Raw genomic sequence first — 17,429 nt, 5'->3', positions numbered from 1 at the left:
TAGAAGAACGCAATCATTGGTTCAGTTCTCTGCTCTGTATAATGCATGATCAACTGTGATGTGACTTTGCTGCTCTGAGTGTCTGTAGCCATTATAACAGTTCTGACTCTGCAACTGTTCTTGATGTTACAGTGGACTAAAGAGGATGGACATAGAACTGCCACCTCTGCTGTCCCTAATCTGTTTGTTCCATTGAACACCAATCCAAAGGAGGTCCAAGAAATGAGGAACAAGGTTTGTAATAGCAGTAAAATAACTTCTTTTTTTGGTCATCACTACAATTAAGTTGTGTACTCGTAATGAACTAACTTACTTTGCTATGATTTTGGGGGGTCAGTAACACAGTTCTGGTGTTGTCCTTTCCCTTTTTAACTAAATAATGAAACAATTCCTAAGCGTCCTGAACTCCTCTTGGAAAAAGTTGGTATTTCTGTTCACCATATGAAGACTCTTTTCTATTTTTTCTTAGACCAGTTGCTGTGTACCTCTGAAACAGCCAGTCCTGAGTTTATGGTAGTAATTCTGTACCCTAAGATCATAGTTTTACATTGGTGACCTGTTTTCCTGTTTTGGTAATACCAGTTGAACTTTTGTGGCCTAGACAAAGTAGCCTATAAATCTCTCTCCATATTTCAATGTACTGTATTATAATATACTGTGATTGTTGCAGACTTCCTTTTATTGTCTTTGGAAATGCAAGTTAATCTTTTTGGAATGACCTTGCAGGTAATTTTCCTGGTTTTGAATTTCAGATCTTCTTGTCCAATGTACCATAAGGAAAGCACTGAATTGATTGGGGTTTTTTTTCACTTTATTTCTTTTATAGCATAAAATAGGCTCAGGTATCTTGTTAATATTTAACATGTTCTGGATTGTTTTGATACCTCTAACTGGTGGCCACATGGTGCGTGAGAATTAGCATTCTGTCAAAGAAAGGCTGTGTGCAGGGATACCAGCAGGAATCTAAAATAATTTGTATATGGCTGACAGAACTTATGTTTGGCACTGTAAAATAATAACCACCTGAAATTAGAATTACCATGAAATTTCCAAGCAGTTTCTTTGTGTTTCAAACACAAATATTGCTTTTAAAAATTTGAATGAAGTGACTAAGAGAATAAGTCTTCAAATTTTATACTTTCACAATGATGAGAAGGGTAGTAAATTAGAAAGAAGTGAAAAAGGTGGAGGAGCCTTGTGCTTTCTGAGATACCAAGTATTAATAATACTTCTTGTTTGTGTATTTGAATGCATATATTTTTTATAGAGTCAGTGTCCTTTTTATTTGTAAAATAGAGGTTTTTAAGATGCATGCTTTTCTTAATTTATCTTGGAACAAGAACGAGAATATTTTAGAAATAAGTTTTGAGTCAGTTGTTATGAATTCTTTACCACTGAAGGATATCTAATTTAAATAGATAGTACTTACGTTTAGAGATCTGATTTCTGTCCCCATCTTCTGTATTGAAATAACTGGGAGATATTTAGGATGCAGCAAAAGGGGTGTCCTTGAGAACTCCAGAGTGTCAGTTTATCCACAGAGAAATTATTTATATGTCCTTTTGAGGATATTATCCTGACTAGAAGCAAAAATGGAAAGTTGTGCAGTGTTTTACAGTAAGTTCCATAAGAAGATGATATTGTGGTGCAATATCAGTAACTAATGGCTAATGACAGAATCCTGCAACTGACTGGTCAGGTAGAATAGACAGGAAAGTACAGACGTAATATTTCTATTTCTCCTCACTTTTCCAAACTGGAGTTATGTGTTACCTGTTTTGCCATGACCTAGTACTAAAAAGCAAAGGACAACACTTTCTGTGGTACTTAAAGACTAAATTCTGAGAAATGTGAGGAAACAGCCGGGAACCTGAACATTTATGTTCAAGTGGTGTTTATAAGCTCAGCTTCATTTGACAGCCCTGTGGCCACAGCAGTTAGCACTGGTTGTTGCCTTTTGGCAGGTTCACTCACCCCTTTTTCAGACACAAAAATGTGATCAACTTTTCTCCGTTGTTCATGTGATTGTTGTTCATTCTGCTGCTTTCCTTTACAGATCCGAGAGCAAAATTTGCAGGATATTAAAACAGCAGGCCCTCAGTCACAGGTTCTTTCTGGGGTAGTTGTGGACAGGAGCCTTGTACAGGTGAGAGTATTCAATTCCTTAAACTATTAGCTTAATCTGTAATATCCTCTGCTTTCACCTAATATATCACTATGAAATTATTCTTTAATTGGCAGAGAGTAACAGTTTATAAGGTAAGTCTTAGAGGTAACACCATTGTCTTTGCAAGAGTGCTCAGGGTCAGAAATCTAGAGGCTTCAGCCATGTAGCCCAAGCATGTCTTTGGAGGATGCTTCTTGGTTTTTTTTTTTTTTTTTTTGCTGAATGTAATGCATGGAATTCAGAAAGCTTATTTATATGGGTTACATTCTTGTTCAAAACTAGTTGGGCTTTGTGACAGCTTTTTGGTTGTTTGATTTCTGAGTTGATGTATCTTGAAGGATTAATACTGGGCACACCAGGCTCACTGTGGGGCAGTAGTGTTTTGTGTTAAATATGGGATTTCATGCTTCATAATATTTTATTTGAAGAGCAGTTTGGGAAAAAAGCTATTACATCAATGAAACTTAAAAGCATTATATCTGGATATGCAAAAAACTATAAATCATATATTCAAATAAAGAATTAGAGCTGTACAGTTATACTGTATAGCTGAATAAAGCTTTTTATATCCAAGTGCTTTCAACTGCCCTAGATAAGTATTTTCTGATAGTACTTTTTAGATTGGCAAGTCTTATCATGACCACAGCATAATTCATGTTGGGTGTCATATTGTGTGCATGTCAATTCATTGTCATATGCAATTTCATCTAGCAGTTACTATTTCTCTGCATGTTTTTAGCAAGCACCACAATGCTTTGGTTGATGTTGTACAGCCCGGGCTCGGTTTGCTCTGTTTACTCAATTTACTGTTGCAGGATGCTCCCCTCTCAGACTGTACGGAATCTATTGAAGGGCTCGATCTCACAGAGCAGGCCTTTAGTCCCGCTAAATCTCTGTCTGTTAGAAAGGTACTGCCCTGTCATACTGCTCTAAATACTGTTGTTCACCCCTCATTTAACCTCTCCTTACCCTGACCTTTTTCCTCTGTAAGAAATGATTTGGCTAGAAAACTTTAAAAAATGAAAATAGATGGATCTTCAAATTATGTACATGCAGTGATGCAAACAGTTACTTTACTCTGTTAAGACTGTCTTAAGGGTCTTGATCTTTGTCTGTAGAAGCTGGTGAGGAAACACTTTTGATGTTAAGGTGCTGATTAGGTCCTGCATATAGAGGATTGCTTTATACATGCTGTTAGTGTTGAATTGTTCTAATTTGAGATCAATTTAGAGTTAGCTTAATCACAGCCTGATTACATCAGTGTAATTCTGAGGATACTCTGTGTGTTATGTGACAAACATTGTCAACTCTTGATCCCAGAGCACTGGATGCCTGGCTTCCTTCATATTTCCTGCAGTTAGCTACAAGAGTTGCTAAGTAATGCCCCACATGTGCAAAATCAATTGTCTTTCACACATGTTATCATGTTTGCTTGCATAATATCCATTAAATACAGAGTAAGTTCAAGAGGTGTGGCCATGTTGGGGTGTCCAAGGGCAGTCCTTGGGGCTGCAGGCTGCAAATAACGTTTCTTAGAGCACATCTAGTGTGGAAGCACAGTATGTAAATAAGCATCAGTGCCTCCTCTGCTCCAGTGTTTTACCTAAAAGATTCTTAAATCTTGGGTTTAGGTCATGCCTAAACACCTAATTTCAGAATAGCTTCTGCATGAAAAAAAAATACAGAATACTTCAAATTACGCCATTGTTGGAAATCTTGTGGTTTTATAACTCTTTCTAAAGTGTAATGAGCCAGTTTGTGTTATAGATACTTGGATCTTACTGAGAATATGATGGTCATGTTTTTCACATTGCAGTTTGTTTTGCCCATAGTCTGAAAGGAAAAATAATAAAACACCATTTCTGGGTTTAAGACAAAAAGTAAAATAAAGCCCAGTTCTTTCAGGCAGTGCATGGATTTATTTTCCACTCAATAATACCTTCAAAGTGAAAAACTATTTTTATGATAATTATCACAGCACAGGTCTTTTTTTAATGGCGATATATTTCAAGTATAATGTTCAAACAATGACACAGCTTTTCTATAAAAGTAGTCAGATAGTTTACATGCATTTTCACAGATGGCAGAGAACCAACAAAGAGTCATTGGTTATGTGATTTTGTCTAGCAGCGTCCTGTTAGGGTTTAGATGTCCAAATTGTTTCATTTTTTTGTGGTGTCATGAAAGTGCTTTCTGGCTGAAATAGTGTGTAAAATTAGATCACAATGTAAATTACGGGAGTAATTATGAAATAGAAGTGGCCTATTTCATAATCTTTATTTTAACATGGTGGATTGTGACCTGAATGCTTAATAATTTCCTGTTTGGGGAAAAAAAATAACAACCCAAGAAACAAAACCAAAACAAACAAACAAACAAAAAACCAAACCAAACTACCTCCTTCTGAAAAATGTCACCCAAACCAGAAAATCCAATAAACCCAAAAATAACAGCAACAAAAGACAACCACCAGAGAAATTTCCTTGAAAGATTCTGCATAAAACAATTGTGTTTTGTGGAACAAAGGAAGTGTAAGCAATCTTATGATGCCCACACAAACTTTATCTGAAAATTTCAATGAAACTGAAGAATCCTGTATATCAAGGTCTTAGGGACTTTTAAGTACTAGACAATTAGAAGTTCTCAGTTGACAAATTCTTTGATACTCAATGACAGTTCATGTACAAAGTTTCATGTAATTGCAGTAACACAATGTATTATATTTCAGTTAACATTGAGATTTATATCAAATACTAATGCACACTATTTTGGATGAAGAAATGCCTCCTTCTGTACAGTATGCATGTTCTGCTTTGAGCTCCTGTGCCTATGGCTGCAGCAGTGAATACTCCATCTTGCCTCGTTGCTTGCTTTATCCATGTTCTGAGAAGTCCTGGCCATGTTGCAACACAACCTCCTTGTGCATCATGTAATTTTATTCCTGGTCAGGCTTGGTTAACCAAGCTTCTGCTGCAGTCTTGGCTGATTGACAGGGAGTGTTGGTTATTCTTACCAACAACCATTCTGCAGTCTCATATGAAAATAAATTCACGTGAATTTTCAGTAATTTTAAATGGAAGAGGAGTCACCCATTATGGGTCTCTTCCTTTAGAATGGAAATTCTGTGGCTTTGTTCTTAAAGCAGACCCTCTCAGTGCTGCCTCAGCGGTGGCACTGGGTTTCAGTGGTGACTTCTACATGAACAGTACCTCAGAAATCTTGGTGTTTTGGATAAAGGCACTGCATTAATGTCAGATTGTGTTAGGAGCAATTGTTAACTTAGACCATTATTATGAACCTCCTGTCTGATTGAAAGAAGAATTGGCGTATATAAAGTACTAGTTTTGGTTTTATATATCCCTGAGAACAAGGTGAAGTGCTTGCCTGTTAAATAATGGTCAGTTTTGAATTTTTCTCTAAAAGCAGGTTTGGTCTAGAAGTTACAAAATTACTTGATTATCTAAATTTTCATGTAGGAAGTATGAAGTCCATGTTTAATATGAAGATATGTTGCATATCTTTAGCTATAAATGGCTCTCCCTTTGTGTCTCTGGGAGTGTCTGCCCTTACAGAGTGAAAATGCATTCTCTTCATTAATATAATCTATCCCTATCCAATGTTTCTTACAGTGGAGAAAATGCTGTTGGTATTTGAGTGCATACACATGTGATCAAATTTCAAATAGTCATCTAAATACTTCTGGAATCATCATCAAAGTAATACTAGGATCAACCTAATCCCAATGAGATCACTAGAACATTAATTTTTTTTCGTATCATCTTATGTTGAAACAGAGTGTGAGTTTATGGGAATTTGTTCCCTCTCTTCAGGTTCTTTAATACTGGAAGTAGCTCCACTCCAGACCAATTTTCTTGTTCAGTTTTTCTGAACATTCTTAGGAATCTCTGAATGGCATGGTCAGGTTGATAGCTCTGCAAAGTCTTGTCTATTTTAGTGTCACATTTAACAATTGGAAATATGTTCTGTACTGTCTTTTTAGTCCTTTTTACTTGTTTTCTTTCTGTCCTATGTTTCATTTTGTGTTGTATATTTTTATTTGAATTCTTAGGAGGCTGCTCTGTGGCCTATTCTGTCAAGTAAAACATATCTGCTTGTTGATTTAGAAGTAATGATGGTTTAGAGTAATCATACTGGTGTACAGTAACCATATTGCAGAACTTATTAACATATTGCTATAATTTATTTCCTATATAAACTCAGTACCTCTACCAGTATCATTTTCATTGGTGGCCTTTGAACAGTTTCCATATTATTGATACTGAATAAAATTTGATAAAAAAAGTTTTTAAAAATAAAATAACAGTTTTCCTTTCTGATCTCTTGTATAATTTTTCTGCTTTTATGATCCAATGTTGTTGCTTCTGATCTTTTCAGTGCTGCTTCTCTTGGGTCAAAGCTACTTAACAAGTACAAATATTGTTTGCATTGATTGTGGGTGTTTTTTGTGAGGGTTTAATTTTGATTTTTTTTTTTTTTCAGTGTAGTAAATGTGATAAGCTTGATTTGCTGCTTTCACTCCCAGTATTTAACAAAGATAAAGTGTAGGAGACACTGAGTAGGAGAACATGGCATGCCAGTGCACCAGGCATCTGCTAACTGCCTGTCTTGCTGTTTGTCACCATTAAATCTACAGGCATTCAGTAACATTCTGTTTCATTAGAAATTGTTCTACTCAGTGATTCTGGATTTAAGTTGCAACATTCAAAGAGATTCTTAGAAATTCCAGGGATACTAATGGGTACTGTGTCTTGTTTCTCTCTTGTTCCCAGAAAACTCTAGAAGCTCTGCCTGAGATCAGTCCTTTACAAGGTCTTGCTACTTATGCTGAGTTTCAGTTAAAACTGTAGATTTAGTTTGAAGTGTGGGCAAAGACAGAAAGAGAAATATAAAATTTCCATGGGCATCAGTTTTCTGCCATCATGAAAAGCTAAGACCTGTAGTTTTAGGGCTGTTTTGAATTTTCTACAAAACAATTAGGGTTTGTACAAAGGTTGATGTTTCTCTGACCCTTTTATGCATTATCTTCTGAGAAAAGCTGTTGCTGTCAAATCAATGCTTCATGGATATAGTTGAGAAAAGGCTTCTGACTGTCTACTGACATTCTGCATGTAGAATGAATTTTCCTCTTATTTTATGAAGAAATGGAAGTGATCTGTAATGTTTTAGAGATCTCTCCTGCAGTTCCTTTCAAGAATATTCCTTTCTTTCAGTGGAGATTTATTGTTACGCTGTTTGTTCTCTGGTGTTTGTTTCCTGAAGAGCTGCATAGATTCTAACATCCATCTTACCTCCCTGGATCGCTGTAGACCAGGTTTCTGGAGATCTCTCATCAGGCTTTCAGAACTGCTCTTGTCCTCCTTCCATCCAGACATCCTTGTCTGTCACCTCTTTGGTGCTGACAACTTGTCCAAAGCAGCTCTTGCCATCCAGAACAGCATTCTGTCTATTTGCATCATCAGTTTTACAGTGGCCATCCTGTGCTTGTCCATGAAGTGTGGACATGGGATGGAATGTTTGTCTCTCTTTAGGCACTGAATATTTTTGAACTGTGCTTTCTAATGCTTTCTTCTAAATATTGGTTGGTACAGGCAACATTGAATATGACAATGACTTGGGTCAATCAGTAGCCCGTACATTTTGGGTAATGGAGTTCAAATATTTTTTTTTTCCCATAATGAAGACAGTTTGGATGTCACCATGACATGGGGCCCAGGTAACACATCAGTCGTTAACAAACTAGTGTCAGAGTTCTGTATATCCACTGTTAAAAACCAAATGCTTAGACAAGTTAGTTGAGAGATAGAGCAGCTATCTCCAGGCAAGCATTTTCTGTACCTGAGACAATGAAAATCCAGCCTTTACCAAATGATTAGAGAAGAAAAATGAAAAACTTTAACAATAGAGAATGTCTGATGCAGCTGCTTTTGTCCACCAGAACTTACTGTACTTACAATTGCTCATTATATTTTTATTTGTATAACGTTTTATCTGGCTTATATGACAAATGTTATAGATGTAAATATGCTGACTTGTATCTGATTACAGTTAACCTTAATTACTTTAAAATGGCTTATAATAAGCTGTTAATCTGGTGTATACAGAACATATACAAGATGGCTTTTTACTATAACATCTGTTAGGTGTAATGTAGTAGCTGCAAGAAATAGCTTTTCTGTTATTAAAAAACTATAAAGCAAAACAAAAACCCAAAGCAAAATAATAATAATAATTTAAAAACCCCAAAACAAAACAGAAACAAAAATACCCATGAGCTTAGTCTTGACCCTTTACGAGTATTTTGTGCCCAGACTGCCATGCAGGTGGGCCTGGTATCATGTTTTTTTGTGGTGAGAAAAAGAAACTTGATAAACTTTTGTGACTTCAAACATAATTCAGCTAGACTGTTTGGCTGCTGTTTGATTTACTGCTTAATGGTGGATATTCCCTGGTGGAGACCTGTTTTCTCCTTTATATTAACCTCCTGTGAATCACATTAAAAAAAAAAAAAATCTGCAATAGATTTTTTTTTTTTAATCTAAAAGAGGAAAAAGTAGCATTTTCCAAGTTATGTTTTTGTTTTGTTTTTGGTTGCTTTGTAGCCTCTATACCTCTAAAGGTTCTGCAAGTTACTACTTGATTGCAGATGTATCTTAATTTTCTTTTGCCAGGGAGAACTGGTGACTGCATCAAAGGCAATAATTGAGAAAGAATATCAACCAAAAGTCATAGTGAGCACAACAGGACCAAATCCCTTCAATAAACTCACGGATCGAGAACTGGAAGAATATCGCAAAGAAGTAGAAAGAAAGCAGAAGGGACCAGAAGGTTGGTTTCTCTGTGTGTGTTTTTTCTGCAATAGACTGTAATACCAGCAAGTTTCTTAGTAATTGGAAGGTGGGTTACCTGCAAAGGCCCTGGATAAATTACCCAGCTTTTGTATGTGTGAGTTTTTCCAGTATGAATTAGAAATTTGAAAAGTATATTAGAGATAAAATGTGTGATCTAAGTGTTTTGTGTTCTGTAAAATGCATAGATCTCACTCTAAAATTGTCTTTATAGACAAACTGGGCAGTAGGGCCAGTTACTCCTGCTGGTAGGAAGTTGAAAGCTTCCATCAGAAAGGTGTTTTGGTAGTGGTTTTGTTCTGCTTTGTTTCCCTTGGCCCTAGAGCCTAGGCTAAGGTCAGGGAATGGTTGTGCTTTAAAGCAGCAAGACTGCAGGTTTTTAAGTTCTTGAAATCTGTGGGTTTGAGAAATACATTGAATGGAGAAGATACAGAATAACATTGATTGATTGTCGCTTGGAAATGTGACATCTTGTGGGGACTTCTACCAAAACGAACTTTTTCAATTATCCTAGAATTATGACAGATTTGTGCTATAAAAAGAGGCCACTGCTGCATCTGAAGTGGTTCTCCTGCTTTACTTTTGAACAATTTTAAGGGATGATACTTAGAATGCTCATCTGTTGTGAGGTTTTGAATTTGAGTGATGCAAGAATCCAAAGTGCTGTTTCTTTCACAGTATATGTTCCCTGCAGCTGCTTTTTGGGACCACAATACAGGAACCCTTGTGTTTGGTTTATGAAGTACTGAGTGGGGTGGGGTGGGGGGGATGCTGTGCTGTCATGCCTGTTTAACTGCATACTTTTATTCTCTCAGTAACAATGCCACATCCTTCTTAGTTAAGGTATCAAAATATGGAGAGACTGTGTTACTGAGACAGACACCAGCTGGGGAACAGAGTGCAGTGCTTAGAAATCAGACCATCAGTGAGCAAAACACGTCAGATAAAAAATCTCTGGATTTGAAAGGGAGATCAAACACCTTTCAAGGAGCAGATCCGAAGACTTTACAGGATCGTGACGTATCATCACTGTCTAAGTCTTTAGATAACGTTCAGTTTGCTGCTGCATGGGTTTCTTGTCAGACCATGCAGCAAAGCATCCCACACCTAAATGGAGAAGAGCCAGATGGGCAGAAGTCCTCCCATAAGGAATTTCATACTGCAGTGATCAAAGCATTAAGGTCTGATCCTGACCTTTTGGCTGAGGCCTCAGGTATTACTAACATGGTACAGCTGCGCTTGCAATCCAAGGAACCACCCCTTTATCTACACCATGTGGAGATTCTGTCAGTTGACTCTCATCTGTGGGACTGATTTCACTTTAATTGTGTAGGTGAACTGGATGGAACAATGCTTTAGTGTTGTTCCTGATATACGCTGTACTCTATTAATGTTTTCCTTTGGATCTAGGGCTATTTAAAGCTGGAAGCAAGGGGAACCCTCCTTACTAATAACGAATAACTCAAACCACTGTGAAATCTGTTTGGAATCATATAATTACTGCATGTTTTTCTGATTACCTGTGCAGTCTTTTTTTCTTTCGGGATGCAATTTTGTTTACTCCGGATTTCAGCAATACAAAGCAAGCAAAAGAATGTTATCTTGTGTAGGCCTAGTGGCATATCCCCTCCTCCTCTTATTTGTTTATATATTCCTTGTGGTTTTTCCTCACAAATTTTCTTTATAACAGCAGCATGAACCAATTCCTAAATGATTTCATTATTCATGCCTGCTTAAAGAAAAAAAAAAAAAAAAGCCTCCCAAAAGAGCCACAGAGCACAACAGTGACTTGAACAGTTTTGTTAATATCAAACTGTCACTTAATTTTCTTTTGCTTGTTTTGGTATTAATATCCTGGCAGAATTTTGATTCAGAACAATGTATTGGTATCTTTTGTGCATGGAGCAAAAGGATGCTTGTTTTCTTACATGCAGAGAGGTTTTATTTGCCTTTTTGATTTCCCTTTGCCTACCCCTGCAGAACCTTCAGAAGATGGCAGGCCACAGAAAGAGAAAAGCCCCCCTGAGCCCAGTTCAGCTCGCACTCCTCCCAGCACGCCGATTAAGATAGAGGAAGGTACGTTCTGCTCCCTGGGGGCTGGGGGAGCCAGTAACTGCATCCTTAGTGACTGATGCATGGAGTACATGAACTAGAGCTAATACCAGTCAATGACTTCTTGTACTTCATTGTTGTACTACCTACGAGGTACTCCACTGAACTGTGAGTCTAACAGGTTTGTTTACAATAATAAAGAAGTGTGCATTAATATAAAGACAAATTTCCATCTCTTCAGATTTGCCTTGTCATCTCTTGGTGTTTTTCAACTGGTTTTCCTTTTTGTACATTTTCTGCGAGGTAATTGCTCTTACTAAATGAAATGGTGTCTGATGGTGAACCAGACACATATCTAGATACTTTGGTAAATCTTCTTCACTGATTGCACATTTCTTAAACATTATTGTACTTGGATTACACCTCAGTAAATATTTTTCCTACTCAATTTGAATGTAAATTTGCTTATTTGCTCACCTTCTGTCATAGTTTTAACTAAAATGAGAGCAGGGCTGCTGAAGTTGATAATTCCCTAAAAAAAGGATTAAATTATAATCTTGATCAGGTGTAATCCAATTATTGTCTTGTTTCCCTTACCTTGTACATTGGATATATCACTTGTCTGTTAGTCTGCCATTCACTACTTCATCTCATTCTGTTTTCTACAAGAATGGTTGCAACCATTCTTCTAACGTAACACAATGGCTGTGATGAATGCATAGATTCTCTACTTGTGCTTTTTTCTTCTTGTGGCTGCGTTACAAACAGGAGATGGATATGCTAAAGAATACCTGTTACCATAGTAAGTATCATTCCATACTCTGACCTGCTTTTGTGCTTTGCTTTACTCTTGCATCTTTGTTTACTAAGGTTTTTTTTTTTTTGTTTTGCTTTTTTTTTTTTAAAAAAGCAGGTTTTTCAGTTGAGATGTTGAGTTCTTTAGTTCTCAATTCCATATAATTCCAGGCAGTTGCAGATCTCATGTTAAAGCACACTCCCCCTTTGAGAGAGACTGTGAAAGTCACCTTCTGTGTTTCCATATCTGTGTGTCCGATTCCTGAGTTTAAAAAGGAATAGTCTGAAGTTGCCTGGCAGATATAGCTGAAACAGCCCTGGGAGTTTCTGCCTCAATAGTTTGCTGCTGCCCACACAGCTTGGGCCTAGTAACAAAATGGAAGAGTTCCTAATCTATTCCAGAGCAAAATCCACTGACATGGATTTAAACTTACCCAGCAGACTTCTGCATGGAAATGGATATGGGACTACTCCTATGTTTTGTGTAAACTGTAGGGAATTCAAATTCCAACCAAGGAATAACAGCAAGTACTTTGTGGCAGCAACTTCTACAGCTGTTTTGGCTAGCTCTGCAGGGCTCCTTCAGATTATTCTTTAAAGGAATAAGGATGTTTGTATGTCCTGTTATATCCAAAAGTCAGTGTGTTTGTTTGTCATAGGTGTGAAAGTCAAACTATATTGTAGACACCTGTGATGTTACTGGTAAAGTTCTAAAACATGAAAGTTCTTTTAAACAGGGAATTGTTTGACAAACTCTTCTAAATGCAAAAGTTTTCCAGGACAAACATACAAAGCTTATTTTAGAGAATAACTGGAAATTTGTATCATGATGACTTTGGTTGGGGGAGGTTCTATTGAATGACGATGTTGTCAGTATACAACCTCTTTTCAACTTTCATTCATCATATTCTTTCTATTTAAGTATAGCTGAAGTCAGTTAAGTGTTTTTTAACTCAGTTATAGACTAGTTTGTATGTTTGTCCACATTGTGAACTGTAAACACACACCAGTATTGATGTTATGCTTTAAACTAGTAAGCCACAGTGTATATATATATATATATGTATATGTATATATATGTGTATATATATATATATGTATATAAAAATAAAGGGAGAGCATAGATGTAAACGTGATTATTTAAAAAAAACTTTTAAGATGTTGAGGTGCTGCTGAATTCTTAAACTGTAAATAGGTTTTGCAGCAGCAAGAAATATTTTTAAAGCCTTCTAGTTGTGTTATTGAAATCCATCCAGTAGAGTAGCAGGGCATTTACATGTTGTGTGCTGGCTTAATTAAATGTGGAATTTGTAAATCTTCTGAATTCTGGTAAAATATTGCCCTGAGCAAACTAGATAAACAGATGTTTGCTTGATTCCAGCATCACGTTAATCTATTTTTTAAGGATGATGGGATCTTGACTAATTGAGAAGGATTGCAGTCCTGGCTTAATGAGTTACAAACCCATTTATATTTATTCAATGCTCAGGCCAGCTGGCAAATGCTGTTTAAATGTCTGTAGCTTCTTATTCTTTAATTTCAAGAATCTCTAAACCCTTTTTTAAGACTTCAAAACTATCTTTTAAACTTAATTTTAAAAATATAGAATAAACCTGACAGTCCAATATGGTGCCTGTTCTAAAAACTGGGCCAACTAATGGATAGAATATAATAATTTTTACTTGGAAGGGACCTACAGTGACCATCTAGACCAACTGCCTGACCCGATTCATGGCTGACCAACAGTTAAAGCTAATTGTCCTAATGCCTCTTGAACACTGACAGGCCTGGGGCCTTGACCAGCTCTCAGTAAGAAGGAAGCCTATTTCAATGTCTGACCACCCTCTCAGTGAAGAAATGCTTCCCAAAGTCCAGTCTGAACCTCCTCTGGTGCAGCTTTGAGCCATTCCCACACATCCTGCCACTGGATCCCAGGGAGAAGAGCTCAGCAATGTTTTCAGTTAATTCCTGAAAAGTCAAATTCAAAAGCAGGGTAGTGGTAGTGAAGAACTGTAACTTGTACTGTACATAACTGCTTTCTCTTTTTGCTCTGATTTAAATCCTGCCTGCATTATAACTTTTAAACTGCTAACTTGTGCATTCTGAGTGGATACTAGTGTGTGGTGCTTATTTAACCTATTAGAAGTTCATGGTGCTCTAGGCAAAACATGTTTGTTTCCTAGCAGGTATTCACAGAACAGAGCCCTTTAAAATATATCAGAGAATTATTAATCCCATCTGGCAGAAGTAAAAAGAACACTGTCATTTTTATAGGAAAAATGTTAAAGTATCAAGTATTTTCTGTAAATTCTTGTGAAAGCCTTCAGTCTTTTCAAATTAAAACAAACAAGATCTCAAAAGGAGGAAAAAATAGTTGCCTTTCATTTGTGCCTCACAATGAGCACGGCCTGGATTTTGCTCTAAATTCCTCCTTATGTAACATCAGTGGGGATGGATGTGGCACAGCTCACAGGACCCTGCTGGCTGCAGTGCACAGCCAGCCGTGCAGGGAACCCCACAGAGTGCTCCTTGTTCAGCCCATGCCCAGAGAGGAGCCCTAAACAGAACATCCTAAAGCACAGCGGTGAGTGGGGACAGTGTTGCAGTTGAGGGAGGAGTGGTTCAGTTCCCCTTTGGACACACAGCTACCACTGGACTCTCCATGCTCCCTTTTACAGGGTGAGTTTGGCTCACATACAATAACCATGACATCACATACAATAAACAAAACAAGCTGTATTGCATAACCTGCTGAGCTCATTTAATTTGATAAACTACATGGATGTTACTTATAGGAATCCATAATATGTACTCATATCTTGCAAAAAAAAAAGTGAAGCCTTTGTGATAGGAAATTATATTTTGAAGTAATATTGGTTAGATCTCATGGAAGAATATTAAGAAAATCTCTTTATTGGGATTGTAAATTGGCAAACCAACAATTTAGAAATTAATGGATTTGCATGTATAGGATCACTGCAAATCAGCAATTAGTTTTATCTCTCCAAAAGAAATAAGAATTAAAGTATTGAATTGCAAAACACTCTACTCAATGCCAATGAAAACTGTAGGTTTAATTCCTGCTTTATTGTACAAAAATATTGTGTTGCCTGCAAATATCATAAGTAAAACGGGAGTGAGGTCTGAACAGTTACTTTCTTGCTGATGCAATTCAGCTCTATCTGTTCTGTGTGAAAAAGCTTAAAAACAAACAGGACGTTGGAATATCTTATTTCTTCTGTGCCCAGAGCTGGAGAACAGCCCTATTACAAAGGCTCTCATGCAAAGTAAATATATTAGTTTCTTGTAGAGCGCGCTCATCATCCACTTGCCTCGCTTGCCCTGCCCCAGGGACACTTTTGTAAACTGACTGTCACTGTCTGTCCGTCCACCAGAGACACGGCAGGACCAGACCTACAGAGATGACAGTGATGCTGCAACCTTCAAGCAAACCCTCCCAGATCTCACCCCCGATGAGCCTTCGGAAGCACTCGGCTTCCCTCCCTTAGGGAAGGAGGAAGGGAGATGTGACCATGATGTGCCCAAAAGCCAAACGGAACCACCTGCAGTGGAAAATAAAGAACCCCAGTCCCAACCCACTGAAGAGCCAGCAACACCAACAGCTGAGGAGGGGACAGCAGCTGATGCAGGTAGTGATGAATCTCCAGGGAAGTCCCCATCGAAAAAGAAAAAGAAGTTCCGCACTCCTTCCTTCCTGAAGAAGAGCAAAAAGAAGAGTGACTCCTAAAGGCCAACCCACTGCAGAAACACTGTCATATTTTAAAATCCATTAACCACTAGAATGTACCCAGATCGTACTGAGTGTTTTGTCTTACTATGTAAATGAATGCCACAATTAATCCAACCAGCCCCTCAAGTTATGGCTTGATTGTTTAGGGTTATAACCAGAAACTCGTGTCCAAAAAGGTGCTAATCCTGTGTGTTCAGCAGCTGCCACAGATCTGATCCCTAGTTTGTAATCAAATGTAAATGACTTCCATGTGGAAGGCATTGATTCACTGTTTTTAATTTAAAGCCCGCACTGCTTTGCAAAAGAATATAAAAAATTCACAATTAAAAATAAAACACCCGTTGCTTACCACAAGAAGTGTTCTTTCCAATATTCTGTTCCAAGTCACAGGTAAATTTCTTAAATTTTGACTTTTAGAGAGGATGCTTTTGCAGTGGTGTTCTCAAGGGGGGTGAATTCTTGAACTGACACGTAAACTTCTGCAAGCTTGTGAGTACAGGTTGTGGTTTGGCCAAGCTTTGAGGCTCTCCATTGCTTCCTCTCTTTCTCCCTTCTCACTGTTGTTACAAAATGAAGGTGTTTTTCACTTTATTTTAGAACTGGCTGGTGAAATCAGTCTTTGTCTAGGACTGAAATGTCCGTGGTGTGTTCTGCTCATGTTGTGTGTTCAAAGAGCCCAATCTTGGCCTGGGTTTTTTTCTTTTTAGTGAATTACAGTTTAAGGGAAATCTGGCTTTGCTGGTGCCTCACTGAGTCATGTGGTGATTTGGCTGTTAGAAAAGGTTAAAAAGTAACTGAAGTAAAAGCTGCTGGTGTGGAGCATGGGCAGGTGTGTTGTGGGCCTTAGCACTGTTTTCTTCATCCTCTTAAAAATCTCTTTGTTGCACATGCAGCCTTGCTGTGCACGAACCCCATGTGCAGCCTTTTGTGTTTGTTCCTTCCCACTGACAAAAATGTAAATGCATTACACTGAGTATTTCACCTTGTTTTATAGTAATTATATTTTCACTTACAAAAGCTGGCGTTTTTTTAAATCTTTTTGTTGTTGCCAGTAGTCAAGTGCAGAAATCCCGTGTAACCTTAAAGATGTATTTTCACCGTTTGCTATAAATGTTTGTTTAATGTGCAGCATGGCAAATCACTCTCGCCACTGAGTTCACTATTTCCCAGTTATTGCCATGCTTGTGTCTCTCACTAATTATAAAAGTAGTTTAAGATCAGGCAGGTCAAGCTTGTGGAATTCTCTGGAAAGCGGGTGCCGTTCCCCGGCCCAGGGCCGGCGGGGCAGTGACCAGTTCTGGTTTCTAGAATTTGCGTTTTGGGTTTAACAGCAGCAAACCCCAACACCCCGTGGGGGTGAGGGCAACACACTGACTCACAGTAAGTGTCTGTAACACAACAGAACATGGATGTAACCTTTTCGGACAATAGTAAATGTTGCAATTGGTAAAACAGCAGAGAACTAATGCCTTACATTCATGCAGCAGAAAGCACGGAGGGCCGGGTGGGTGGAGCGGCTGGAGGCAGCTCTGGGCGGGCCGAGCAGAGCCCGTGCCGGGCTGGGAGGTGCCGATGCCTCGGGCTGGTTTCGAGCGGCGAAGGGGAACAGCTGGAAGTGGAATTGAGCTGTCAGTGTTCAAGTGAGAACAGAGGGTTCGAGGTGGCCACTGGGGCCGTGGGAAAGGTGACAGGGCCGGTGTGGGCCAGAGCAGGCGGGCACTGGGCCGGAGCCCCGGGACAGCAGCACTCAGGCAGGACTGCATGGCACGAATGGCTTTCAGCTTCTGCTCTAACATTG

General features: G+C 38.2%; 1 protein-coding gene across 17 annotated transcripts in view; it reads left to right on the top strand.

Annotated features, from left to right (window-relative positions):
• The window catches only part of ADD1 (adducin 1), a 60,999-nt gene extending 45,011 nt beyond the window's left edge, over positions 1-15,988 (top strand). For 5 of the 17 annotated variants that reach the window (XM_059845284.1, XM_059845279.1, XM_059845281.1 and 2 more), the window contains 7 exons: positions 133-234; positions 2,057-2,146; positions 2,983-3,075; positions 8,857-9,013; positions 9,872-10,246; positions 11,014-11,109; positions 15,276-15,988. In XM_059845284.1, the coding sequence (XP_059701267.1) occupies positions 133-234; positions 2,057-2,146; positions 2,983-3,075; positions 8,857-9,013; positions 9,872-10,246; positions 11,014-11,109; positions 15,276-15,628 (1,266 nt within the window). In that variant the 3' untranslated portion in view covers positions 15,629-15,988. Of the gene's footprint in view, positions 1-132; positions 235-2,056; positions 2,147-2,982; positions 3,076-8,856; positions 9,014-9,871; positions 10,247-11,013; positions 11,110-11,853; positions 11,889-15,275 lie in introns of those variants that run through there. The other 12 variants (XM_059845286.1, XM_059845285.1, XM_059845290.1 and 9 more) reach the window with 7 other exon arrangements.
• The last annotated feature ends 1,441 nt before the right edge of the window (positions 15,989-17,429 follow it).

Source organism: Haemorhous mexicanus, chromosome 4 (genome assembly GCF_027477595.1).
Source record: "Haemorhous mexicanus isolate bHaeMex1 chromosome 4, bHaeMex1.pri, whole genome shotgun sequence".
NCBI lineage: Eukaryota > Metazoa > Chordata > Aves > Passeriformes > Fringillidae > Haemorhous > Haemorhous mexicanus.
Note: the sequence above shows the minus strand (reverse complement) of the source record. Positions and strands in the feature narration are given on the sequence as shown.